General features: G+C 26.8%; 5 protein-coding genes across 6 annotated transcripts; 4 read left to right on the forward strand and 1 right to left on the reverse strand.

The window, feature by feature from the left end:
• The first annotated feature begins 1,370 nt into the window (after window positions 1-1,370).
• Window positions 1,371-6,635, forward strand: LOC119682319 (serine protease snake-like). 2 transcript variants are annotated; one of them, XM_038095728.1, is made up of 9 exons: window positions 1,371-1,661; window positions 1,715-2,161; window positions 4,608-4,838; window positions 4,905-4,981; window positions 5,362-5,474; window positions 5,538-5,693; window positions 5,874-5,959; window positions 6,018-6,175; window positions 6,418-6,635. In XM_038095728.1, the coding sequence occupies exons 2-9, from the start codon at window positions 1,996-1,998 to the stop codon at window positions 6,628-6,630; spliced, it is 1,200 nt and encodes a 399-aa protein (XP_037951656.1). In that variant the 5' UTR covers window positions 1,371-1,661; window positions 1,715-1,995; the 3' UTR covers window positions 6,631-6,635. The 2 variants fall into 2 exon arrangements, with proteins under 2 accessions (XP_037951656.1, XP_037951657.1); XM_038095729.1 differs by lacking the exons at window positions 1,371-1,661; window positions 1,715-2,161 and adding an exon at window positions 4,462-4,547.
• A 1,975-nt stretch (window positions 6,636-8,610) lies between these two features.
• Window positions 8,611-10,662, forward strand: LOC119676586 (serine protease snake-like). The gene is made up of 7 exons (XM_038087829.1): window positions 8,611-8,872; window positions 8,935-9,011; window positions 9,483-9,595; window positions 9,659-9,814; window positions 9,930-10,015; window positions 10,082-10,239; window positions 10,498-10,662. Exons 1-7 carry the CDS (start codon window positions 8,611-8,613, stop codon window positions 10,660-10,662), a joined length of 1,017 nt encoding a protein of 338 aa, XP_037943757.1.
• A 1,398-nt stretch (window positions 10,663-12,060) lies between these two features.
• LOC119682320 (serine protease snake-like) lies at window positions 12,061-17,816 on the forward strand. Its single transcript, XM_038095730.1, has 8 exons — window positions 12,061-12,134; window positions 12,195-12,416; window positions 12,485-12,561; window positions 12,661-12,773; window positions 14,278-14,430; window positions 14,656-14,741; window positions 14,796-14,953; window positions 17,497-17,816. Exons 1-8 carry the CDS (start codon window positions 12,083-12,085, stop codon window positions 17,665-17,667), a joined length of 1,032 nt encoding a protein of 343 aa, XP_037951658.1. The 5' UTR covers window positions 12,061-12,082; the 3' UTR covers window positions 17,668-17,816.
• Window positions 17,817-17,993: 177 nt separating this feature from the next.
• Window positions 17,994-20,889, forward strand: LOC119676587 (serine protease snake-like). Its single transcript, XM_038087830.1, has 8 exons — window positions 17,994-18,060; window positions 18,129-18,329; window positions 18,387-18,463; window positions 18,552-18,664; window positions 20,069-20,221; window positions 20,289-20,371; window positions 20,449-20,606; window positions 20,702-20,889. The coding sequence occupies exons 1-8, from the start codon at window positions 17,994-17,996 to the stop codon at window positions 20,879-20,881; spliced, it is 1,032 nt and encodes a 343-aa protein (XP_037943758.1). The 3' UTR covers window positions 20,882-20,889.
• Window positions 20,890-20,961: 72 nt separating this feature from the next.
• LOC119676588 (serine protease snake-like) lies at window positions 20,962-24,561 on the reverse strand. Its single transcript, XM_038087831.1, has 6 exons — window positions 24,193-24,561; window positions 24,003-24,118; window positions 21,751-21,860; window positions 21,528-21,692; window positions 21,204-21,456; window positions 20,962-21,144 (listed from the first exon to the last, which is right to left on the reverse strand). The coding sequence occupies exons 1-6, from the start codon at window positions 24,458-24,460 to the stop codon at window positions 20,962-20,964; spliced, it is 1,095 nt and encodes a 364-aa protein (XP_037943759.1). The 5' UTR covers window positions 24,461-24,561.
• Window positions 24,562-25,728: the final 1,167 nt, after the last annotated feature.

A 25,728-nucleotide genomic window follows, 5' to 3' on the forward strand; every position in this document is an offset into this window, starting at 1 on the left:
ATTAAGAAAGGAAAACAGTTTTTATTTGTTTTTAATAAATCGTAGAAACTAAATTTATTAAATGATGTTTAAATCTTTGCGTTGTCATAAAAGTTAGTAACTTTATAGGATGTATATTGTTTGTATACCTACGTAGACGAGATTTTGGCAGTATAATGTGTAAGTTTGAGATTTAAGTATTCTCAGAAAATCTTGAAAAAGTAATGTCAAAAAAGTAATATATGAAGTATAAACCATATTTCTACATATTCGAAATAATAGAATGTTTCAGTATTAAAATATAAATATATTTAATATATTTATATATAATATATATATATATTATATATATATAAATATATTAAATATATATAAATATAAATATATGTATAAATATGTTAGAATTGTTAGAATCACCAAAAACATGTGTTTACTTTATGAACGTTTTATTAAGACTGAAAGAATATAGAGAAATAGAAATTTACATTTTTACAAACTAAAGCAAGGATTACATAGATGAGACAGATACTATGCGTTGATATTTAACAAAATATATATATTATATTTAAATATATTTTAAGCAGAAGCCTGGCTTACGTTTTCGTTTGAGGTACATATTAAAAAAAAGCATTCTGTAAACAGTTACTGAAAGTTTCATATATATATTGAACAGGTATAGTAAACTTAACAATACATAGCGATCCAGTGAAATGTAGGTGTATCTTTGAAATCACCATAACAATCCAATCTAATTTTACTAGCAGTAATGCATATAAATATTTTGTGTATATATTATATATATAAATGATATGCCCCATATCTTAAATATATCTATGAAATAAAGGTAGAGTATTAGATAAAACCAATACATTAACTTTATTTTGTCTGCGAAAATCCAAAGAAATTTTATCTCTTAAGATTTGTAATTTTTCTATAAAAATCTTAATAAAGTTTTATTTTTATAACAGACAAGTCTTTCGATTAATACAATATTGCTTTTAAAAAATATTTATGTGAATTTTTTTGTTTTTCTGAATGAATTGGATTATACAATTTTTAGGGAAAACCTATCTAACTTAATTTTAGATTATTAATCTTTAAAAATAAATAAACATCAGTAAATACATCACTCAAGTATTTTTAATCTATTAGTTAAATTGTTAGTATGAAATGAGCATTGTTAGTGATAAGATGAATTACATTTAATTAAATTGAATTAATTTTATTTGTTTTTACTGTTGCTTTGATTAAGTTTTGCTTGTTTATATTCTAAAGAAAATAAAATACACGGATCATTGCAATAAATTTTTAAAAAATAAGGAAACAGTGTTTAAGTATTAATTTTAAATGTTTTAGGTTTTATTATTTATTATTAGCTTTTATTGCTTAATTCTAACAGTTTTTGTATATTGTGTATGGATATTGGAACCTCATTCTCTGGCTATTCTTGTCCTTGGTTCTTCTTATTTTGGTGTCATTGATAGTTGCAGATTGAACGGTTATTAAATTTTGTGTCTATATGGTATGTCGATGTATTCACGCCTACATTGGATTTGTTGTGAAGAATGTCGACATAGTCACGCGTACATAGGCTTTGTTGTGAAGAATGTCGACATAGTCACGCCTATATAGGATTCAGTGGGAAGGCTGTCGACATATACACGCCTATACGAGATTTAAAGGTAAGGATGTTATTCAGTATATTTATATATATATTTGTGTTCTCAATACTTAGCTTCGCTGGTAATTTCCTGTGGTGTGCTTGCGATTTCTTCGAAAGTTAAAGTCCAAGTGCCTCTGGTGTACTTGCGATGTTTTCCAAATCTAATAAAAGTCCAAGCTCAGTACAAATGCGTCGATGTTGCGTGATTTGTGTTACGCTTGCCTTGGGTAGTGATGCTGTCTCTGATGGTGCAATTCTATTTATTACTGCTGTTGTTTGCTTAGCTATCGACTGGTTGTGTTGCTGGTTACTTTGCTGCTGATTCAGGATGAACTATAACAATAAACTAGACTATGTATAACTTCATCTCGAATTCGTGCAGTGGATACGAGTCTCATTGTATACTGAGATGGCATCGTTTGTGGGAACTTAACTTCTATGCACCTGCTGATATTTATTTCTTGAACACGGTCCCGACTCAATTTATGCTGTTCAGCATGAAGTTCTTTGAAGACGTCAGTAAGTATTGTATATTCTTTCAAGTTCATGTAATCTCGACGCTTAAGGTGCATTTGGTTGTCTGCGCGCATGTTTCGATGTATTCGCTTTAATGTGAATCTTCATTCAGGCAAACTCGTCGCATTAGATTTTGAATGCCGATTAAATAATCTTTGAATTTTTCCTTTGATTTATGAAATCGCTATCGAACCTCAACCTCAAATTTTTTGAAATATTTAGAGGAAAGGAAAAAGTTTAGGAAGTCGACGTTGAAACTTGTCCAGAGCTACCAATGCTTATTATTATTCCGATACCATATTAGTGCCTTGTCTTTGATAAGTATAGCCATCGTTGTGGGAACTAGATTTACATCGATGCTATAAATGTCTGCTAGTTCAAATATTCTTTCCACGAAAGCTAATGGATGATTAACTCCGTCGTATTATACGAACCACTTTCTTATCTATTTCATGATTTAAACAGACGATGATGCAATGGTCGGCTTGGTGTAGATCTTATTATGTGGTAATGTTAGCTTGTGTCATTGATTCTGAGAATTCAATTATTTATTTGCATCATCATTTATTTCTCCTTACGTATTCTTCCTGTTTGTTCTTGGAGGTTTTAGCGAGTTAGTTGACTTTGGCTAATATTTGCCTTTCTTGATTTAAAAACTCAAACATTGACTCTGCCCGCGTGCTAATTTTAACGACCATGAGGTCAAGTAATTTAATAATATTTTGTTTTGTATTTGTAATACAACAACGTTTGTCTAAAAATTACTTAACAAACAATGGTGAGTAAAATAGATATTATATTTAGTACCTGCATTTACTGCAGGAAATGACGAAGTGAAAACTTACTACTTTGAAGGATCGAAACAATTTCTTTGCTCTGGCAATAGTTCTTTTCTTAAATATCGCAAAGAGCTTAGTTCTACAAGAGATAGGAAATATATATCAAATATTTAGTTCAATATTCATTCTCTTTTCAGAATGTGAAGATTTCTGTCCACCACTCTATTATATAGTTCTGGGTACCATGACAGAGAATGTGGAGTTTCCCTGTGTAGATAGACTATTGTTTATAATAACTTTTTTTAATATATGATTTATTATCACTTTATTTAATTTAGTTGCATATTATAATATATTTTTAATTTATTTTTTAAATGTTTGTAGTGGTCTAAATTTGATTACTTACAGATTTTTGTTTTAATGTTGCATGAAAATGATAAAAGCAATTGAATTTCTCAAATTTATAGACAGTTAAAGATAATGACATAATAATATATACATAATTAAGCCATTTTAAAATTTCATATATAGGGTCATTATTTTTTATGTATATTTAGTATTAGATACTGGTTAAAATTAAATTAATTTTAATTCAATCTAGGAAAATACAATCAATCGGATAAGTGGCACAAATTCAAACGAAATTAAAAATATTATTAAAATTTTATTTTAACAGCAACAAATTTAATAATATAATTTATCACAAAATTATATTTAATATTAAAATATTTAATGAAACATTTTTATAAATCTAAAAATGAAATTAATATTAAATTCAAATACAAGAACCTGAAGCTTATAAAACAGATTTAGTACAGATGTTAATAATCGTAATGTGAGACATAATCCGAAATCTGTTCTAATAGTATTTTTTGATTTTTTTATATATTAAATTATATCATTTAAGTAACTAGTAAAACTTTAAAAGTACTGAAAGTATTTGTAAATAAGGATATTTCGATATGTAGTTAATATATATTAAATAAATTATTATATATATGTGCAATATATGTAGTATTATAAGGTTGTATATATTTCTCATTAAATTATATAGCTGAAATACATATAAAGTACACTATTTATTTGAATTAATAAAGAAAAAACTAACAAAGTAATTTTCAGTGCTTTAATATAAGTTTTAAAGATCTGCTTTCATACGCTTAGGAGATAGCTTATACTGGTCCTCATGTGATGGTCTTGATGATAACTAATTTTTCAGTTACAAATTTCATTAAAGTAGTTGAACAGAATCTCTTAAAAGACAAAGAATATGAGAGGACTTGTAGTAGATGCATGGCGTTATGTCTCAAATAATTTGTTCTCCACGGTGAATGTGTATTATTCTGCACAACTTTTCAAAATATAATTTATTTATCAATTTTAAAAGCATATGAAATTATAAGAGATTTATAACATCAGTAGTAAATAATCATTTTGCGCGATAAGTTGAATTTATTTTAATTTTTTGATTATTTTTTTAAAACATTTTTATTAATTTTTAAATTGTATGAAATAGTGTTATTTATTTTAAACATAACGAAAATTGCATTTACTAAAAATGAGATCAATTGATCCATTATATTTTAGTTTGGTTTTTGTAATACGCGGAGGTTTGCTTGAAGAAATTCTTCTAAAGATCAATAGATAAGAAAATGTTGAAATCTTTTCAGTTTTTGCCTCCAAAATAATATTTCCAACGGTTGATGATTTTCCACTGGATTGCAAAATTGATAATAATACCTGGGGTCTTTGCGTGAACATTAAAAGTTGTGCTACAGCTTTGACTGTACCAAACAGTGAAGTGAAAACATGCTACTTTTTGCAGTCAGAACAATTTGTTTGCTGCAAAGATTTTGGAGGGGATGAATTGAAAACAGAAAGAAAATATAGAGCTTTAAAAGGTATATACATTTTTAAGCATCCGGTAATATGTCATATGTACACGAAAAAAATTTAATTTTGAATAGAGTGCGAAGACTTTTATCCGGACGCAGATTATGTTCTTCGTGGTACGCAAACCAAACCCAAGGAGTTCCCATACATGGTTGTACATTTATTTATTTAAATTTTAAAAATATTTTCTTGATTTACACCGGGCTAAGGTTGTTTTTTAACACGTAAAAATTATAAAAAAATTATAAATTATAAAAAAAATTTTCTCTATTTTTTTGTTTAAATTTTTATAATATAGATATTTTGGTCTTCGTAGACCATCTTCAGTGTACATAAACCCAAAACAGAAATGTTTTTTTTCCCCTTTTTTTCGAAGTATACCGAAATGTGAAAATAAAAAAACTTATTTATAAAATTGGTCGTATTAACAATTATTATTAGCAACTACACGGAATTATTAATAATAATTATTAATAATTATTTTAAAAAATTGATTTAATGAGTTTATATAATATATTTAAATCTTCGTAGGTAGCACTTGGCTGGAAATCAAATGAAGGTAACAGTACAGATTATAGATGCGGAGGAGTCTTAATCTCATCTGAATTCGTTCTAACTGCGGCACATTGTACTGAATTTAATGGGTAATTCTTTCCAAACCTTTTATTTTTAATTTCTATTAAAATTTCTTACCTAATTTATTTTAGTCGTCCGCCATCAGTGGTTGTGCTTGGTGGTGTAAATTTAAGTGAGGATGATTATACAAAATACAATATCACTAAAGTAATATTGCATCCTTTATATGATCCGGAATTTTCTTACAATGATATAGCATTGTTAAAAATAAAAAAAGAAAAACATGAGTGAGTGTTTAAGTAAATTAAATGATATGCAACTAATGTCTGAGTATTTATTAAACATTTATATACAATTAGTTTTTTAGCGTTAATTATTTGCTTAGTGATTTCAGTAAGAACTAAATTTAAGCACATTTAAACGAATTTAGAATTATTGCAGTTTGTTAAAATCTATTTTGCTTAAAGTATTCATCCAATTGCTTGTCTTTGGACTTCTTCCGACATTAATGTGGACACTGTGACTGTGATCGGGTATGGAAATACACGCTTTGGTATATTTCAATATTTGTTATAAATATAGGATAATGCTATATGTAAACATTTTTATAGTTGGATCTCAATCTCCACATCTCTTAAAGGCAGACTTAGATATTATACCAAATAAGGATTGCCAAAGTTTTTATATAGATGAAGACAACTTACCAAAAGGTATTCTTGATCAACAAATTTGTGCGAAAGACCCTGAAAATAAACAAGATGCTTGTCAGGTAAATAAGTAATTATCGTATTTATTTTATATAACATCATTATAAGAAGTTATTTCAAAATCAAATAAAAAGTAACAGTTTTAACTTTAAGGAAATTTCAATATCCTTAACTTATAAAGTTGAATAACAAATAATTTCGAGAGACTAAGATCCAAACGTCACTTTAACAAATAACTCATAAAAAATAATTATTTATATAAAATGTAATATAACTTATTTTAAAACCATAATAATATCTTCAGGGTGATTCTGGTGGTCCGCTTATAACAAAAGTGCGACGGATGGTGGTTGTACGACCTTTTACATTTGGTATAACTTCCGTTGGACAAGGTTGTGGTGGTCAGACGCCTGGTGTCTATATGCGCGTGTCAGAGTTCGTTGATTGGATTGCAGCAATTGTATGGTCAAATTTAGATAACGTAAATATGATTATTACCGAATATAGTCAAATATAATAGATTAAAAATTTTTTTGTTTTAATAAATCGAATAAAGTTGTTTAATAAAATGCAAAGGTGTATTTCATGATGTGTTACTAACACATCAATGTATTTAATGTAATGCGTTATTAAATATAGAGGACTGTATGAATTAATAATTAAAGGAAGAATATCACACGATTTGTTGTTGTTTTTACAAGTGAACACTCAAGAAAAGCAACGAATACTGCTGCAATAAATGTATGCTATTTGCTGCGCATCTCTGATCTATAGTACTGAACCCGATCAAACTACAACCGCTAGAACCGATATTTATACAGATATATATTTATTAAATTATATATTTTGACAGCCAGGTATTGCAATTTAATGAAGCATTGCGCAGTTTGTTATATGTAAAATTTGAAAACTACCTTCAAATTTTATATGTGGAAGTTTTATATATTCACATGAAGTAATCTTTTATTAATAAGTTTTTAAAAACACATCAGTATATACTTTTTCGAATATACTAATGTATCAGTATTATGGCTTCTTTAACAATACAGCTTGAAAATTTGAAATGTTGATCAGCTCGAAATCAATTTTGAGTTCCTGATAGTTTTAAGTTTTTCTAGTACTACCTCAAGGTAGTATTCTATAACTTTATATTTGGCACAGAAATATCAGATAACCCATATATCATTGCTCAGTATATGTTTATGTAAAAATTTATTTATTATATGCGGTTTTCATTGAATTGTAACTTAATAAAAACAAGGAAATTTTTTTATGGTATAGATATTTTAAAAATGTACTTTTCCCATTAAAAGCTTTATGAAGCTTTCGTTCCAATTTTATAACAAAAAAATTTTTTTTTTATATGTGCATTTCTTATAATTCATTTTTTCACGTTAATGTGCATACTAAAATAAAATATATTTTAAGTTAAATGTATTTTAAGTTAAAATTATTTTAATTTAAATTAGGAAAATGTAAATTATCGCATTCAAATTTAAATGAAATGAAAATATTGTTGAAAATTCAATTCAACAGCAGTAAATTTAATAAAGTATATTAATGAAACTCTAATAAAGAATTAATACAAGTTTTGAATACATAAACTTAAAACTTATAAAAGGGACTTAGTGACTTTTTTCGTCATCAAGTTTGGGTTCAGGTTTTCATTTCTTATAGCCATTCTGGGAATCGGTTTACGCTTCAGGTACAATGAGTGATCGGTCCGTTGTTCTCTTTATAAGTGTTTATCTTATATTATTCCCGTAACGAGTAAAGGGTAAAATTTTAAATATCTTTAAAAAATCATAGTTCACCATATAGTTAATACATGTATATTAAATAAATTATTATAAATGCAACATAAGTATTATAAGGTTATGTTGTATAATGCTATATACATATATATATATATATATATATATAAAATAAACTATCCATTTAAATTAATAAAAAAAGAACTAGCAGAGTGCTTTTCAGAGCTTTAATATCAGTTTAAAAGATCTGCCTCCATACGTTTAGGAGAAAGATTATCTTGGTACCTCATTCGTAGGTCTCAACGATAACCAATTTTTAGGTACGAATTTCATTCAAGAAGTTGAATAGAATCTTTTAAAAGACAAAGAATATGAGAGGATTTGTAGTAAATGCATGGCGTTATAAGTCTCAAATTATCTGTTCTCCGCGGTGAATGTGTATTATTCTGCACAACTTTTTAAAATATAATTTATTTATCAATTTGAAAAGCATATGAAATTCTAAGAGATTTATAACACCAGTAGTAAATAATCATTTTGCGTGATAAGTAGAATTTTGTTCAGTTTTTTAATTATATTTTTTAAACATTTTTATTAATTTTGAATTTTTATGAAATAGTGTCATTTAGTTTTAACAGAACGAAAATTGCATTTATTAAAAATGAGATTAACTGATTTATTATATTTTAGTTTGGTTTTTGTAATATGCGGAGGTTTGTTTGAAGGAATTCTTCTAAAGTTCAATGAATAAAAAATATGTTGAATTCTATTTAGTTTCTGCCTCCAAAATAATATTTCCAATCGTTGATGATTTTCCACAGAGCTGTAAAATTGATAATAATACCTGGGGTCTTTGCGTGAACATTAAAAGTTGTGCTACAGCTTTGACTGTACCAAACAGTGAAGTGAAAACATGCTACTTTTTGCGGTCAGAGCATTTTGTTTGCTGCAAAGATTTTGGAGGGGATGAATTGAAAAGACTTAAGAAGAATAGAGCTTTAATACGTAAATATATTTTTTAGAATCCGGTAATATGTTATGTATAAAAGAAATTTGATTATTAATAGAGTGCGAAGACTTTTATCCGAACTACGCGTATGTTGTTTATGGTTCAATGACTAAACCCAAGGAGTTTCTATACATGGTTATACATTTATTTATATAAATTTTTTTTTGATTCTCATCGGGTTTAAGACGCTTATTTAACACATTAAAATGATAATAAAATTACACTTATTAATTTTTTTGTTTTAAATATTAATAACACAAATATTTTGAGCTTCGTAGATCATCTTCAATTTACATAAGCAAAAAAAAGAAACCTTTTTTTGTTGAAGTATGCCGAAATATCTGTATTTTAGATTTTTTTTTAAAGTATAATAAAAAAACTTTAATATAAGTTTATAATTATAATTTTGTTATCATTTCTCTGTACTAAGTAAACTATGTAAGCCTGGTGAACATCAAACCACTTTTTGTTAAAATTGGTTGTATTAATTATTTTTCACAATCGTACATAATTATTATTAATACGTACAAGTATTAGCAATCGCCTTAAAAGTTACTTAAAAAAATTGATTGAATGAGTTTATATAATTTTTTTAAATCTTCGTAGGCAGCACTTGGCTGGAAATCAAATGAAGGTAACAGTACAGATTATAGATGCGGAGGAGTCTTAATCTCACCTCAATTCGTCCTAACTGCGGCACATTGTACAGAATTTAATGGGTAATTCTTTCCCAACCATAAATTATTAATTTCTATCAGAAACTCTTGTTTAATTTATATTAGTCATCCACCTTCAGTGGTTGTGCTTGGTGGTGCAGATTTAACTGACAATAAATTTACAAATTTTGATATCACTAAAGTAATACCGCATCCATTGTATGATCCGGAATTTTCTTATAACGATGTAGCATTGCTAAGAATAGTAGAAAGTAAATATTTGTGAGTGTTTGACAAAATAATTATTTGCTTAGTGATTAAAATATGAATTTAATTCAATCATTTAAAAATGTGTTGAACTTTAAAACAGATTTTTTTTAAATTATTTTGCTTAAAGTCGTTTCCCAATAGCTTGTCTTTGGATCACTTTTAACATTGATGTGGAAACTGTGACTGTGATCGGCTATGGAAATACACGCTTTGGTAGATTTCAATATTTAAATGTTTGTTATAAATACAAGATAATGCTATATGTAAATATTTTTATAGTTGGAACTCAATCTCCACATCTGTTAAAGGCAGACTTAGCTATTATGCCAAATAAGGATTGCCAAAGTTTTTATATAGATGAAGACAATTTACCAAAAGGTATTCTTGATCAACAAATTTGTGCGAAAGACCCTGAAAATAAACGAGATGCTTGTCAGGTAAATAACATATTTACCTATTTATTTATAACATCATTAAAAGAATTTATTTAAGAATCAAGAAAAAAAAACCGTTTTGACTTAAAAATGTTTCAATATCTTTAACTTATAGAATTGAATAACAAATAGTTTTAAGAGATTTATGTCCAAACATCATTTTAACAAATAATTTATAAAAAATAATTATTTTTAATTTTATATGATTATTTATTATATGTATAATTATATAATTATTTATAATAATAATTATATCTTTAGGGCGATTCTGGTGGTCCGCTTATAGCAAAAGTACGAATGATGTCGGATATACGACCTTATGTTATAGGTATAACTTCCGTTGGGCATGGATGTGGTGGTGAATCGCCTGGTGTTTATATGCGCGTGTCAGAGTTCTTGGATTGGATCCTAGCAATTGTCTGGTAGAGTTGAGTTTATGTTAAAACAATTACTTAAAAACATAATTAAATTTGTTAGATAAAACAGTTTTTTGTTTCAATAAACCGTATAAAATAAATCAACTAAACTCTATGTATTGCCATTCCTAAATAAGTTAGTTATTAGATATTATATGTATTATATTTAACGTATTTGAATTTATGGCAACTATTTTTAGTCTATCGTGTAAAATGTAAAAAATCAGTAATGCTTAAAATGTAAATCATTTTTCTATGTTGCCGAAATAGTGCAATATTTTAGTGTAACTTTATATATATTTTATGTCATATTTATGCAGAAACCAGACCTTCGTTGGTATTTTAGGAACACTTTTGAATAATTTAATAATGTTATAATTCGTCAGCATTCTGGAATTAATTACTAAAATTTTAATATACAAATATTAAACATGTAAGTAAAAGATGGGAAGGTTGGACGATATGCAAATACTTTTATGTACGAAAACTAGACACTAGTGGGTATTCTGATGGGTTACTGTTAGTCACGAAACAAAACCAGAAAATTGAATAATTGAGTATTCTTGTCAAAACTGTGAAAAAGTTGAAGAAAGTGTTTTATATATGTCTTGTTATTGACCCAGACCATCCATGGAATAGTAACTTGTGGTAGATATTATATGAAGCTCTTGGAAATGTAGCTAACAAATATAAGAATATTTCTAGCATCACCATGATACCCTAACCTCATCTTACAGTATATATATATATAAATATATATATATACATTTGTAAACAGATGTATTCTATATCTAACATAACATAACATAACATAAATAAATGTTATAAAGAAAAAGAAATAAAAGCACAGCATTATATCAAACCAATATAAAAGTTTTCTTTTATATGTATATTAATGCAAAAATTTTTTATTTTAAACTTTATTATAAAGCTTTTCCTATAAAAAGCTCAATAAAAGGTTAATATTTTTATAGAAAGCTCAATAAAGCTTTATTTTTATAGTAAGACAAGTTTTATTGATAAGTATAATACTGCTTTTAAAATTTCTTTGCGTAGTAAAAAATTAGAAGATTTTACTTTACTTTTTCTATATGCAGAATACAACAACAAAATAAAAGTAATTTTATACATTTGGTTTTACACAATTTTTGGGGAAAATGTATCTGAACTTGATTTTAGATGTTTAATCTTCAAAAATAAATCTTGATGATAATCAAATGCATTTTCATTCGCTGTGAATTAAAATTTTTTGTTTTCATTTGGAAACCACTTAAGTATTTTTAATCTGTAATGTTAGTATAAAATGAGCATCGTTAGTGATAAGATGAATTCTATTTAATTAAATTAAATTAATTTTATTTGTTTTTTATTGCTGATTTGATTAAGTTTTGATTGCTTATATTATAAAGAAAGTAAATAAGATTTTACAAATGTGGTCAAGTGATTTAATAATTTTTTGTTTCGTATTTGTAATACAAGAAGGTTTGTCTAGAAGGACATTATTTAACTACCAAAGATCACTAAAATAGCTATTCTATTTAGCTATTAGTTCGAAAATATTATTTCCCCAAATTGATGACTTCCCAGACGAATGCAAAGCTTTTGATGGCAGTGACGGAGTTTGTCTAAATATAAAATTATGTCCACATGCATTTACTGCAAGAAATGATGAAGTGAAAACCTGCTACTTTCAAAGATCGGAACAGTTTGTTTGCTGTAGTGATAGTCCTTTTTACAATCTCAAAGAACGTAAATCTACAAGAGGTACAAACATAAATAAAAAATTTGGTTGGTTCAATATTTAATAATTCATATATCGTAATACTTTTTAGAATGTAAAGATTTTTATCCAATGCGCTTTGATATGGTTATGGGTATTATGACACAACGTGCTGAGTTCCCGTATATGGTGTGATTATTGTTTTTATTTATTTTACTTATACGTTTCACATACGTACATATCTAAATTTGCAGAAGTAAACAAATTTTTCTTTATAATTTTTTGAAGGCAGCAGTTGGTTGGGAATCACAAGTGACAAATATTACTGATTACAGATGTGGCGGTGTCATGATCTCAAATGATTATATTTTAACTGCAGCACATTGCACTGATTTCAATGGGTAATGCATTTATTATATTCTTTGACTTTATTTGATTTAATGTTATGTTATTATATTATTTTAGGATGTTATATATTTTATAAAGAGGTTTTTAAGACAGTAGTGAACTACATCAACAAAAATTAATTTTATATTATTTTAATTAATTGAATTTTTGACTGACTATCTTATTTAATTTGGTTTTATTTACATAACATTGCATTAGTATTATTTAATATTGTACTAATATTGTACATATATTAGTTCAATAATTTTTTTTAATGAAAATTATAGTTTAATTATTTTATTTATTTCATTTTATATTTTTATGTTATGTTGATTTTTAACTATTCTATAATTTTATTTCATATCATTATACTGATATGTATATATATTAATTATAATAATAATTTCATATCTTTTTGTTTTAATTTTATCTAATCTTATCTTATCATTTGCTTAATTCATTCAAATTTTTTCTATTATATTATATTAATTTATATATATTATTTAATATAAGTTTATTTTATTTTTTTTTAATACAAATATTGAAGTGTTAATTATTGTTACTTATTTCAATTGATCGGATTTTATTTTCATTTGGTTTTATTTAGTATTGTTTTATTTTATTTTATTTAACTTATTTTATATGATCGTCAGCAATTGCAGAGCAGACGCGCTGGCCAGAAAGGGGGCTTCAGTAGCTCACTCGGAACATCTAAGTAATCTGAGCATTTCGCTAACGTTATGCCAACTTCTACTGAGTTCTTTCTGTGCTGAAATTTTAAATAAAACATGGGAAGACTCAACGATTTGTAGTCATCTGTGTGCAATCTGGCCAAGTTCCGATAAAAGAAATTTAAATTCTTATTGAGATACCCCGTAGAGAATTTTGTTTTTTGATAGGTTTACTAACAGGTCACTGTAAACTAGAGAATCATGCTAGCAGATTAAACTGTCGTAGCTGTGGGGAAGACGATGAGAGTGCCTCTCATCTACTATGTTTTTGCCCAGCTAATGCACGGCGGCGACTCAACATTATAGGAGCCCCGTTTTTTTTACGATTTTGATCAATTACAAGAGCTGACACTAAATAACATTTCAGGCTTCGCCAAAGATTCTAGGTGGTTTTAAGTTTTTCCTTTATATATGGTAATGGACCAATAGGTCTAAGTGCATCCACCAGAGATCGCCGGTATAATCTAAACTAACCTACATTATTGTATTTTATTTATATAATTTTTCAATGTTATTTTAATTAATGATAAATATTTTTATATATGTATGGTATATTGTCATTTAATTTTTTAATTCAAGTTAAAATAATTTATTTAACATTATTTAATTAATTGAATTAAATAGTTTTGAACGTATTTTCTATTTTTAAAAACTTTTCAATTGTGTCTTATATTTTTTTAATTTATTTGAACTGATTTTGTTTAATATAAGTTTGTACAATTAAATGTCACTTTATTTTATATGATTTTATTTAATTTATATTTTTAATTTGTTTTAATTTTTGTAGTGATCCACCTTCAGTTGTTGTTCTTGGTGGTGTGAATTTGAGTGAAGATAATTATACAAAACATATAATCTCTGAAGTAATACCGCATCCAGCTTACGATCCTAATTTTGCTTACAATGATATTGCATTATTAAAACTAAAGAAATCAGTTTAGTAAGTATGACATAAAACTTTTTTACTTAAGAACTTGATTAACTTGTAATTCAAACGTTTTCAATAGATTATGATTATGCTCATTAATGTTATATTAATTTATATAACACATCATTTTTAATTAATTGATTAAATATTTACTTTGTAACGAATTAGAATGTAAATTAAAATACATTAATTTTTAATTTTATAAATTTTATATATAATATTTTCAATTTCTTCAAGCGGTTCTGATAAAGCCTGCCTCTGGAATTCTTTTGCTCTAAGTAAAACCAATGTTACTGCAATCGGTTATGGACACACGCGGTTTGGTAGGTTCCATAAGGTTAAATAAATATTTGTTAATATATGAGATCTTCTTATAGGTGGTTCCCCATCTTCTCATCTTTTAAAAGCATATTTAACAGTTCAGTCTAAAAAGGACTGTCAAAAACACTATGATGATGAATATAATATACCAAAAGGCATTACTGATCAACAAATTTGTGCAAAAGATCCTGAAAATATTAGGGATACATGCCAGGTTAGTTAAAAACTTATGCAATCTAATGTGATTAATACTACGAAGAAAAATGTTAGAAGATTTTTAAAAAATCATAATTTTTGATCTAGAAATTTGTGTTCCATAACAAAAAATCCATTTCAAATTGAAAATAGGTAAAAGTGAAGAAATGTTCAAATTCGAGAAAATTTATCATTTTTAATGAAGTGCAGACTTGACCATACAGACATCGCATTATATCTATGCAGCCATATTGGTTATATTGTCCATATATAATTTTTGCATTGCGAGTATCAGTGATTGAGTGTTGAAATTTGAAACAACAACAATTTACAATAATAGAGTTAGTTTATATAGCTATAGTTTATACGTTAGTTATAATTAATAACACACTAAGCATAATCGTTGTTTATGAATCATCCACAAAAATAAAGTACAGTCTTAATTTGAATCATGTCTATTAAGTGAGGGTGAGTTTAGTGTATTAATAAACGGATCCATGGTTCAAATTTAATAAATTTTGATAGATTTCTAACTTTTGCAGTTCAAATATTATATAGAAACTAATTATTGTTCTCAAATACCACTAATAATAAATATATGGCAATATAACAGCTGTATGCTCAGCCCTAGAAGCTTTATTTTAATAAATCATATATATATGTAACATATATGTAAGCAAATTTGATTAAATCTGAGTCATTTTTTTTATATTTCCTTGTTTATGAATAGATAGAATAGAAAAACTAATATTTTTATATAATGAATGAACTAACTATAGACAAGAGTGGATTGGTTTCCCTACTGTCCAAAAAATAAATAAAATTGAAAAATTTTTGATCCAGCTGAAAAAGTTGATTGATTAATTAAAATTAAATTAAGATAAAATTTATGGTTTGGTTAGTATACCAAAAAGATAATTGATTTTATGAACATTTAATATTTTCTATAACTATCGATTGTTGATCTTGATACTTATTTATTTTACTCTAAGAAGTGCCAATAAATTGAAATGAGAGAATGAGTCGGTTTAATTAAGAAATTTGATGAAGAATTGCCATAGTGCTGCGTTAATACAAGTCTGTGATTACTTATTAAATCTAGTAGATACTAGCAGATTTTTAAAATATAACAGAGACGGCTTATTTAACTGAATTTCTTTAATTGAATTCAGGAATTTATTTTCATCATGTGATAATAAGCATAAAGTTTTTCTTTAATTAGTTATATGTGCTCTATGACATATGTATCTATATTTGGTATAGATTAATAAAGTTTAATATTGACTAAATTAATGTTTGGTTAAATTATCAACATACATTATTTAACTATATTTTTCACTATAAATTCGAACTAAGAACTTCAGAAGAACGTTGTACTTTGGACTTTACTACTAAGTCAGTACAGTAAGCATATTAATCTGTTTTTCAATTTTATGTAGTTGTGATAGTTGAGCGTGACTTTCAAAACCATTTCTGAAAACAATTATGGTTACTATATTTTCAAGTTTTTCTCAGGAACCTGTGTAGTTCTTTTTAAAATAATTAGAGAGCAAAGGAGGAGTGGGTCATGGATTTATGATATAGCCTAATAATTCAAATCAGTATATCCCATTAATAAATAATTTAAAATTTTTAGAAATAAATAATGCGCTCTCCATTAAGCAATAGACAGATTAGAAATTTCTTTAAGAATTCATTATATTTTTTATTATTTGCTAGATAAGTTTCATCGCTCTTGATAAAAGTGTAAGACAGAATTATTAGTTTTTCAAATTCTCATTATCTCATTGTCTCGGTGAGAGGATAGGTTTCATATAGTGTTATATAAGCACAATTTGTTATAACAACATTTATAAATGATTATTGTTCTTTGATAAAAATCTTTATTTTCTAATATTAAATTCAGTTCACTTCAAGCTAAGGTGTTAGGTATTCATACATATATTGATGTATATATATACATCAATCGGTACACATAATTTATTGCTCGTGAACCATAAAATAAAAGCCTTAAATTTTGGATAATGATTAATGATTGTTAAATAGGTTTTGGTGTGATTGCGATATTTTAGTTTGTCTTTAGTAAATTTTGTGTAGAGTTATCTTTGAAGATTTTGGGATTTAGTCCCCAGTGCTAAACAAAACTCTACTTATTCCTTTAATTTTAAAAATAACTTCTTAAGGTTAAACACGTTACTCTCATGTTGTGCGAATTCAACTAAATTTAGAAATGTTGGAGTTACAGAGTAGTGAAGCTATAAATAATATCTATATAGTTTTTGAAACGTCAACTTATTTTTAATAATGCTATTTTCCACAGCTATCGTAAGCTAATTTTAGTAATTATTCAATAATGCTACTATTCATATATATCATAAGCTAATTCCAATCATTATTCCTATATTATAAATATGGTATTATGAAAGTATAATTAATTTAATGAAATGCTAAGATTTGGATTGAAACTTGTATTTCTGACTCAAAAGCTAATTTTAAATTTGTTATGAAATATAATAGCAACAAATGTAATAATTTTTTTTTCGATGTACTATTTTCTTCCAGGGTGATTCCGGTGGTCCAATTTTAATACACGCAATGTTAGAAAGCAGATATGTACCTTACGTAGTAGGCATTACTTCGTTTGGACAGGGCTGTGCTGGTGAGCCACCAGGTGTATACACTCGAGTATCGGAGTATATTGACTGGATTGAAACTACTGTTTGGCCCAATTAGCTAATTAAGCGTATAATATATTTAACTTAGATATAACTAAAAAAACTATTTATTGCTTTAATGATAAATCTTACTAAAATAAATAAAATTGGTGAATTTTGTGCTGTTAATTCGAAATAAAAAAAAAATTTTTTATCCAAACTTGTTTTCAAGCGCGTATTGCAAAACTTATAAAATAAATAAATAAAAAACTAAAGAAGAAGAAACATGTTTTCAGTTTAAAAATACATTTCATCAATGAAATTAGTCAAGAAACAATCTTTGTTTAGCTAAGTTCTAAGGTCTTAATAAAATTTTATATATTATGTTTTAATTTAATTTTTGCAATGAAGAAAATATTAAATAGGACTGTGCTCTTTTACGGATTTATCTTGAAGCAAATTTTAATTATTGGTATGTTGAAGTGTAAAATAATTGAAGTTAAAATGAAATTCTTTTAAAGAACACGTCTTTTTTTTAAGTCAATGCAAACAGTAAGATAACATTTCCCGGATTTTTCTCGCAACAGAAGTGCACCTTCTCAAATGGAACTAAAGGTGTTTGCACTATTGTTCGAGATTGTCCATTTAATTTTGATTATCCAAATGAGGAATTAAAAATATGTTTTTCTCCACCTGGTGACCAATATATATGTTGTAATAGAGAACGTCCTGCTGTCAGAGGTATTGTGTATTATTCAATATAAACACTATTATTCACAAATTCCACTAATTTAATAGCTTGTTACGAGTTTTATCCCGAAGTTCAATATATAGTAAATGGACTCAAAACATATTATAAGGAATTCCCTTATATGGTAAGTAGAAACTTTATTATTTGACCTTATACATTATATTTGATCCAAGCAGCTATATTCGTATATACTGAATATTACCAATTATTAGATAGCACTTGGTTGGAAAACTTTTGAGGATAATAAATATGATTACAAATGCGGAGGTGTATTAATCGATAATTATTACGTTTTAACCGCTGCACATTGTGCTAACATCAATGGGTAAGTTGATTTTAATTGAAAAAAATCTTACTCTAATCTTAATGTAGATAAAAATTAAGATAAGCCAATATAATGAACTTGGTTTTTTATCTTGAGTGTAGGAAAAAGCAAATAAAAAATTAAGTAATACATTTAGCTATTCTAACTCGAGTTTGTTAGTTTCTTTAATGAAGTAAAGAAGTTAGGGGTAGAGTAAGAGCGGGAAAGAGTAACCGAGAGAGAGAAGGAGTGAGAGCATTATACATGCTCAAGACATCATAACCAAACAATCTTAATCTAGTTCTTGCAAATGTTAGGCAATAACAGATGAAGTAATTTATATTACATACTCATTCGATACATGATTAGCATGTTGGATTAATAATGATGCCCATAGTGGTCATGTGGTCTTCACTTGTATTGTGTCCTATGATGGCTGCGATCAGTGTTTTTAAAATTTTTATCAATAATTGGAAAAAAATTCCGCTAATCTATCGTCAGGCTCAATTACAAAGCGTTTCGTCACCTTGCATGACTCCATTTCGGACTATGTGCACATAAGCACTAGATGTAAAAAGTAAAATATAGGTTCATATATTGTATTACTAGTATAGTACATTTACATTTAGTTTGAAGAAAAACTAATTGGCACTTCTCCTTTAGTTTGAATTGACTATGTACAATTTGTTGGAATCTGCAAGTGTCAAGAAGACGTACAAGTTTTAAATTTAATTTAAAGGCGAAATATTCAAAACCTTAAGAAATTTAAATAAAAAGTAAATTCGTTTTATTAAATATTGCGTATAGTATCACTTAATGATTAAATGTATTACTAAAGATTTAAAATATTAAAAAAACGTAATATTCATATTAATTAAAATGGCTTTAATTTATAAGATTCTTCCGCAATAAACTGCTATATATCTGTGCAAGAGTGAGCTACATGAGAGAGGGGTGTTCATCACTTATCGAATAGTTTTTGAATTGTCACATATAACATGAAGTGAAATTAATAGAGGTCAAACTCTTCAGGAAGTACTCCGCAAATAATGATTGATTTCTTTCTTATTGCACCCAGAGCATTAGACTCAATCACCCAAAAAAAAACATAATGTTAGTTTTAAGTGCAATTGAAAATTTGGTGAATGAAACAGAAATTTAGAGGTTCTGTGATCCATATAGAATAACAAAATTTCATACGTGTAAATATATTGCCGAAAAAAAATACAGAGAATTAAATGTTTAATGTGATGAAACACAGCATCCGTCGTGTTGATTATGCATCTATTCTATGATTCTATGAATTTTATAAGCATTTTATATAACTGCCCAAGGTAAATTATGGTGTATTTATATAAATTTGTTTTTGTATATTATTTTTAGAAATTTATATATATTATCGTTAATAAATACTATTTATTTTAGCTTAGAACCAGTTGTAGTACTACCCGGTGGTGCTAATTTAAATGACGTTAAGGAAAAAATTTATGACATCGCAAAAGTAATTATTCATCCAGAATACAATCCAGTATTGGCATATAATGATATTGCATTGATAAAGTTAAAAGAACAGATTAAGTAAGTATGATAAACTAAGTGATATATCATAATACAATAAATTCATTTTAAATCAAATTCTTGATAGTTACGATAAGGCGTGTTTATGTAGCAACCAAGAATTATATCTTAAAAATCTCACTGCAATTGGTTATGGACATACAAGTTTTGGTAAGACTTATTTCAAATTCATTGTAGTCAATATATAGTAAGCTATAAGACATATCATATATTTTATTTTTTCGTAGCTGGCAACAAATCTGATGAACTTTTGAAGGCATATCTCTTTGTTCCATCAAATGAAAACTGTCAGCATTTCTATGAACACGACGATTTTGTGCCATTTGGAGTGATAAGCTCACAAATGTGCGCATTGGATCCATTAAAATCAAGGGATACTTGTCAGGTAAAATAATTTAGTTGTTTAATTAAACAATATATAAAAGCATCTATAGAAAAGGAATATAATCTATTATTAATATTTGTTTTTTTTATTTTAAGGGGGATTCTGGTGGACCAGTGGTTTTGACAGTAAATATTAATGGCAGGTTCATACCTCACGTTGCCGGCATAACATCATTTGGACAAAACTGTGCTGGAGATGCTCCGGGCATTTATACACGTGTTTCAGAGTATTTGGAATGGATTGAGACAATTGTGTGGCCAAAATACAAAATATAATTATTTAATAAAACTACGCATAATTATTAACAAAAATAAATATATTTATATATTATTTTTATAAAAATTATTTTAAATAACTATTCATTTCTCCAAACAATGCTTTCAATCCAATCTAGATATGATGATATTCTCGTATGTACGCTTGGATTGCCACTGCGACAAGCTAAACCATATGAAGTTATACCGATTAAATAAAAATGCTTACGCTTTCTACGTCGTCGTCCTTGTACATTTAATTGCAATGGACCACCAGAGTCACCCTATAAGTAAACATGTATCGCTTTTAAAAAACATTTGAGTAAAAATGAATTAAACTTACTTGGCAAGTATCGCGATTCATTAATTTATCCTGTGCACAAATTTGACTGGAAATTATACCAGACGCTGTTTCTGGTAATGCGGGCATCACACGATTGCACTCATCATTCGATATAATTGTCATATTCAAATCAGTTAAGCGATTCGTACGCTCTTTTCCAAAAGCAGTCGCTCCATAGCCCATTGCAAATGCAATAGTATATGGTATACTTTCATTAACCCAAAGATGTATGGGTCGCACAAATTCTGTAAATCTGGAAAAAATTTAAATACATAATTTATATAATTTGTCCATATATAATTGAAGAAGAAATATTCCACTTACTCTACATCATCTTCGAGTTCAAGTAAAGCTATATCATTGTAATATGAACTAGATCGATAGCTGGGATGAATGTATATGTTTCTGATTCTAAGTGTTTGTGGTACTACATTATTTTCATCTGCTTTTAGGTTTAAGTCACCTATGCGTACTTGAATTGGAGATTGTCTATTTTGAATTTTAGTAATGAAATATGTATTATAAACTTATGTTTTATACTTCATACCCGGTAATGTTTGTACAATGAGCTGCAGTTACGATAAAGTTCTCACTAATAAGACTACCTCCACATTTGTAATCAATGTCTTGGTTATCCATTTCAAAACCAACTGCTGTCTAATTAATGAAGAATAAAAAATTCTTTAAGCATTTTTAATAATTTTAAAATAAGATTTTAAAATATATATTGTCATACATATACGACAACTTTTTGATAAGATAGTTATAACTGTATATAATATTTTAAAATATCTAAAAATGGCGTATTAATATATGACAAATGTGGTAAAAATCCGGATGTGATGAATAAAATCGCTGATAAAGTGATGGAAGTAGATCCATGATATCAGCAAAGTTTGTAATACTGCTAATATAGTTAATATCTAAATTAAATCCTTTTTTAACATTTTGTAAGATCGTTTGTATATGGAAAGTTTGTCAACAAGATAGCTGCTGATTTTGCTTATGGAGGATCATGTAATTACTTCGAAGCGGTGTTTACATATATTTAATACTACTATACTCCAAAACAGTTTCTGCATGGATATGTAACTTTAGAAAAGTTGTGAATAGAATACTATATGTGTTCACTGGAAATGAAAGAATGTGGGATTTAAAAAATGAATACAGTTCCATTAGAAAGAAATATTATAGTTTCTGATAAATATAGTATAATTCTGATATATTTTTGACTCCGTAAGGCCAAAATATTAACAGAATAATAAGTGGTGCTTTTTGAAAATAAGAGATTATTGTCTTACGACCACAAAGATTCGTCTCCTTAGTCAGCAATTGTAATTTTAAAATTTGTCAAATTAGATTTTGAATTGTAGTCATAACATTTGCCAAACAAGCTTAATCTCAATTAATTCTTAATTTTGAAGAAAATAGAAATAAAAGAAAATTAATTTGATTTTAGACCCATGTATGTTTTAAATAACTGGAGTAATTCTATTCAAACTCTTTTTAAATATTATTTTAATTCCAACTTTAAATTGAAGTACTGCTGGAGACACTTACTCCAGATGTGAAGAAGACATTGGCGAAAATAGATTTAAAAGTAAGCAAAAAGTTTGATTATTTTCTATAATTTCTCAAACAGTTGGAGGAGATTCTCAAACAGTACAAGCAATGGAATAGATAATAACATCGACAAAAAAATTTAGATAACTTGTTTAATCAATTTAATTAATCAACTGGGGTAGTTCTTTAATTTTTTCAAAAAAAAAACAAACCTTCGAAATTTAGGTTATTAGGTTATATATTGGATGTGTCACAATGTATTGGAAGTAGCTTAATAAATAAAATTGGAATTATTAACAACGTGATACTTTTATTTTATTTACGGAGTGCTAGCACACAGCACTAAAGATAAAAATAAAAGATTGGCTAAAGTACAAAATATTTTTACAAAAAAATTTGTTAGGGATATAGATATCTTTTATTCTTTATAATCTTTAAATATATTTTTTTATTTAAAGCTTTTTGCTAATATTCCGTTGACTATCTATAGAATTAATGATTCTTAAAGTCAAATTCGTTTATTGTAGGAAACTTTTTAAAAACTATGTACTTATTTATACAGGTGTGTATTAATAATAATAATAGGTAATAATAACAATAAAGCTTTTTGCCATGACTTTATTATGACATACTTTATATACATATGAACAATTCGAACAATTGCGAAAAAAAACTAATTTTATGAAGAATTATTTGGAAAAATAAAGAAGTAATAATGAATACATATATAAAATTTACTAAACATAACTCATAAGTTTAATAATATCAAAACTGATTTAATCGTTAATAATTCCTACTAATACGTCATTATCAAAACAAACAATTTTCGATTAAGTTCAAGGGGCTTCAAAATGTCTGCGGAGAATATCAACAAAAGACAAACAGAAATAATCTCCTAGGAAATAAAATGGAAAGTAAATTTTTGGATGATGATTTGTTGTATATACGTACTGTGGTCGACAATATAAATATTTTTAAATAAATTAAGAGAGAAGTTCAAAAGGGCTTAAAAGTTTGATAACTACTACAAATACTTAGAAAATTGAAAATATATAAACGAAAAAAATAATAATAAATTAATAAGTATCAAATAAGTATCAAATTTTTTTATTAAAAAGTTTTTAATTTCTAATTTCGTACTAAAATATTAAAAATATTTAAATTCAACAAACAACCTTAATCTAAAATTAAACTAGAATTTTCTTTACCACTTATATATAGATTCATAAAGCATACCATATGTGGATATTCCCCTGGAAAAGCAAGAACACGACCGTTAAAGTCGGTATCGTTAGCATCTGCAATTATGTCTGCATCATTCGGAAATATGCGTCGAATATATTCAACATATTCTATTATTAATATAAATGAAATTCATTAAAATTATTTCGAACAAACTTTATAAATCCCGAATTTTAATATTCACTTTTTTCACAGATTCTCTTGCGATGTTTTTTCTTATTTCCATTATTTGGACGCGGCTTTGGTTTATTATGACTTTCGAATTGTATTTCATCATTTCTATTAGGATATGCAATCGGTTTGGTATTAGGAAACACAATATTGCTTTCCTGATAGAAACCCGGCTCTTCAAATTCGATTTCATGGGCATGACCTTCACAATGCAGTCGGTGGCAATGTTTTGAATTTGTTATTGTAGTTATAAGTATAAGTAAAAAATTTATTTTCAACATTTTTATACATTTAATTAAATAAAAGAAATTAACAAAAATTACACACAAATGGTTTCAACTAAAAAACTCAACTGTTGATTTTGTCTGTAAAAGCAAATTGTGGAGCCTCCACATTTGCTACTCACATATAAGCGCCAGATACGTTTATCTGCAGAATCATTTCCGAACTGTAAAAGTAAATTTATTGTCAGTATTAGTGCATCTATGTAAATCTGCTCGGAATTCAAGAGAATTTTGTAAGAGTATTGAAGTACATTAATATTAATGGCAATCAACATTTTTTACTAAATACTAAAAAAAAGTCCCGAAGCTTATGTTGACTAGGTCTTCTACAAAAAGATTATGTATCTGAGATAATCAAAATAGAAAGTTTGTGGTTTAAAGATATTTTTATTGTTATCTGTTATAAATGTTTGTGTTTATAAGCGTAAATTATCAATATTAAGTTATCAATTTAATGGATGAGTTTATTTAAAAAAACTTTACATTAACATATATTAACTTTACATAGTATTATTTTTAAGTTAAACATATCGTATTGAGTTACCCTTTCAGTATAATAAACGACTCAACAACTATCACATTTTTTTTAACGATTTCCATAAAACTGTAAAGTCGTCTTAAGCTACTGTTGTCTAAATCTATTTTAGTTTATAGAGCGACTATTTGTTTGGAATGATTTTAATGAAAGCCGTTTGTAGTCTTTCATTTATTATATAAATTTAATCGATATTATTTTCTAACTAAATTTAAAGCCGACAATTTCACATTTAAAGCCGACAATCGTAGTTGCGACTACGATAAGGATATTATTAAAATAAGGTACAGAGTTTTAAAAAGTAGCCTACTTTATAATAGGTGACATATATTTACAAGATATATATATTTACACATATAAAGAAAAAATGGTTTAATGTTAGTTTTAACGCCTTGTTTGAGATTACTACAATCTACTTTTATATGATTCTACTTTCGAGAATTATATCAAAAACGTTCGTGTAACCAATTTACCCACTGAACTATGAAAAATGAATGTAACTGCTTGCAGTAACGTTGTTGGTTATTGTGCACTGCTCTATGTGATCTAAAATATCTTGAAATTAATATCAACATTCCCAATTTCTTTCGAATGACTTCCCTTTGGATTGTCGTGGCTATAATCATTATTCTTTTATTACAAATATGTAACTGCTTGTTCTTCAAGCCTATATGCATTTATTATGTCTAAGGTTTAATTTCGTTTCAGCAATGTAATTTTGTAGTAGCTG

Source organism: Teleopsis dalmanni, chromosome 2, assembly GCF_002237135.1.
Source record: "Teleopsis dalmanni isolate 2A chromosome 2, ASM223713v2, whole genome shotgun sequence".
NCBI classification, from domain to species: domain Eukaryota; kingdom Metazoa; phylum Arthropoda; class Insecta; order Diptera; family Diopsidae; genus Teleopsis; species Teleopsis dalmanni.

Coding starts and splice junctions, on each gene's coding strand:
- LOC119682319 (XM_038095728.1), top strand. CDS start 1,996: ATGTATAACTTCATCTCGAATTCGTGCAGTGGATACGAGTCTCATTGT. Junction 4,982..5,361: donor CCAAGGAGTTCCCATACATG/GTTGTACATTTA, acceptor AAATCTTCGTAG/GTAGCACTTGGCTGGAAATC. Junction 5,960..6,017: donor GTATGGAAATACACGCTTTG/GTATATTTCAAT, acceptor ACATTTTTATAG/TTGGATCTCAATCTCCACAT.
- LOC119676587 (XM_038087830.1), top strand. CDS start 17,994: ATGAAGAAAATATTAAATAGGACTGTGCTCTTTTACGGATTTATCTTG. Junction 20,222..20,288: donor AAGTTAAAAGAACAGATTAA/GTAAGTATGATA, acceptor AATTCTTGATAG/TTACGATAAGGCGTGTTTAT. Junction 20,372..20,448: donor TTATGGACATACAAGTTTTG/GTAAGACTTATT, acceptor ATTTTTTCGTAG/CTGGCAACAAATCTGATGAA.
- LOC119676586 (XM_038087829.1), top strand. CDS start 8,611: ATGAATAAAAAATATGTTGAATTCTATTTAGTTTCTGCCTCCAAAATA. Junction 8,873..8,934: donor GAAGAATAGAGCTTTAATAC/GTAAATATATTT, acceptor GATTATTAATAG/AGTGCGAAGACTTTTATCCG. Junction 9,012..9,482: donor CCAAGGAGTTTCTATACATG/GTTATACATTTA, acceptor AAATCTTCGTAG/GCAGCACTTGGCTGGAAATC.
- LOC119682320 (XM_038095730.1), top strand. CDS start 12,083: ATGTGGTCAAGTGATTTAATAATTTTTTGTTTCGTATTTGTAATACAA. Junction 14,431..14,655: donor AAACTAAAGAAATCAGTTTA/GTAAGTATGACA, acceptor AATTTCTTCAAG/CGGTTCTGATAAAGCCTGCC. Junction 14,954..17,496: donor ATATTAGGGATACATGCCAG/GTTAGTTAAAAA, acceptor ATTTTCTTCCAG/GGTGATTCCGGTGGTCCAAT.
- LOC119676588 (XM_038087831.1), bottom strand. CDS start 24,460: ATGTTGAAAATAAATTTTTTACTTATACTTATAACTACAATAACAAAT. Junction 24,119..24,192: donor CAAGAGAATCTGTGAAAAAA/GTGAATATTAAA, acceptor TATTAATAATAG/AATATGTTGAATATATTCGA. Junction 21,861..24,002: donor CAGGGGAATATCCACATATG/GTATGCTTTATG, acceptor TTCATTAATTAG/ACAGCAGTTGGTTTTGAAAT.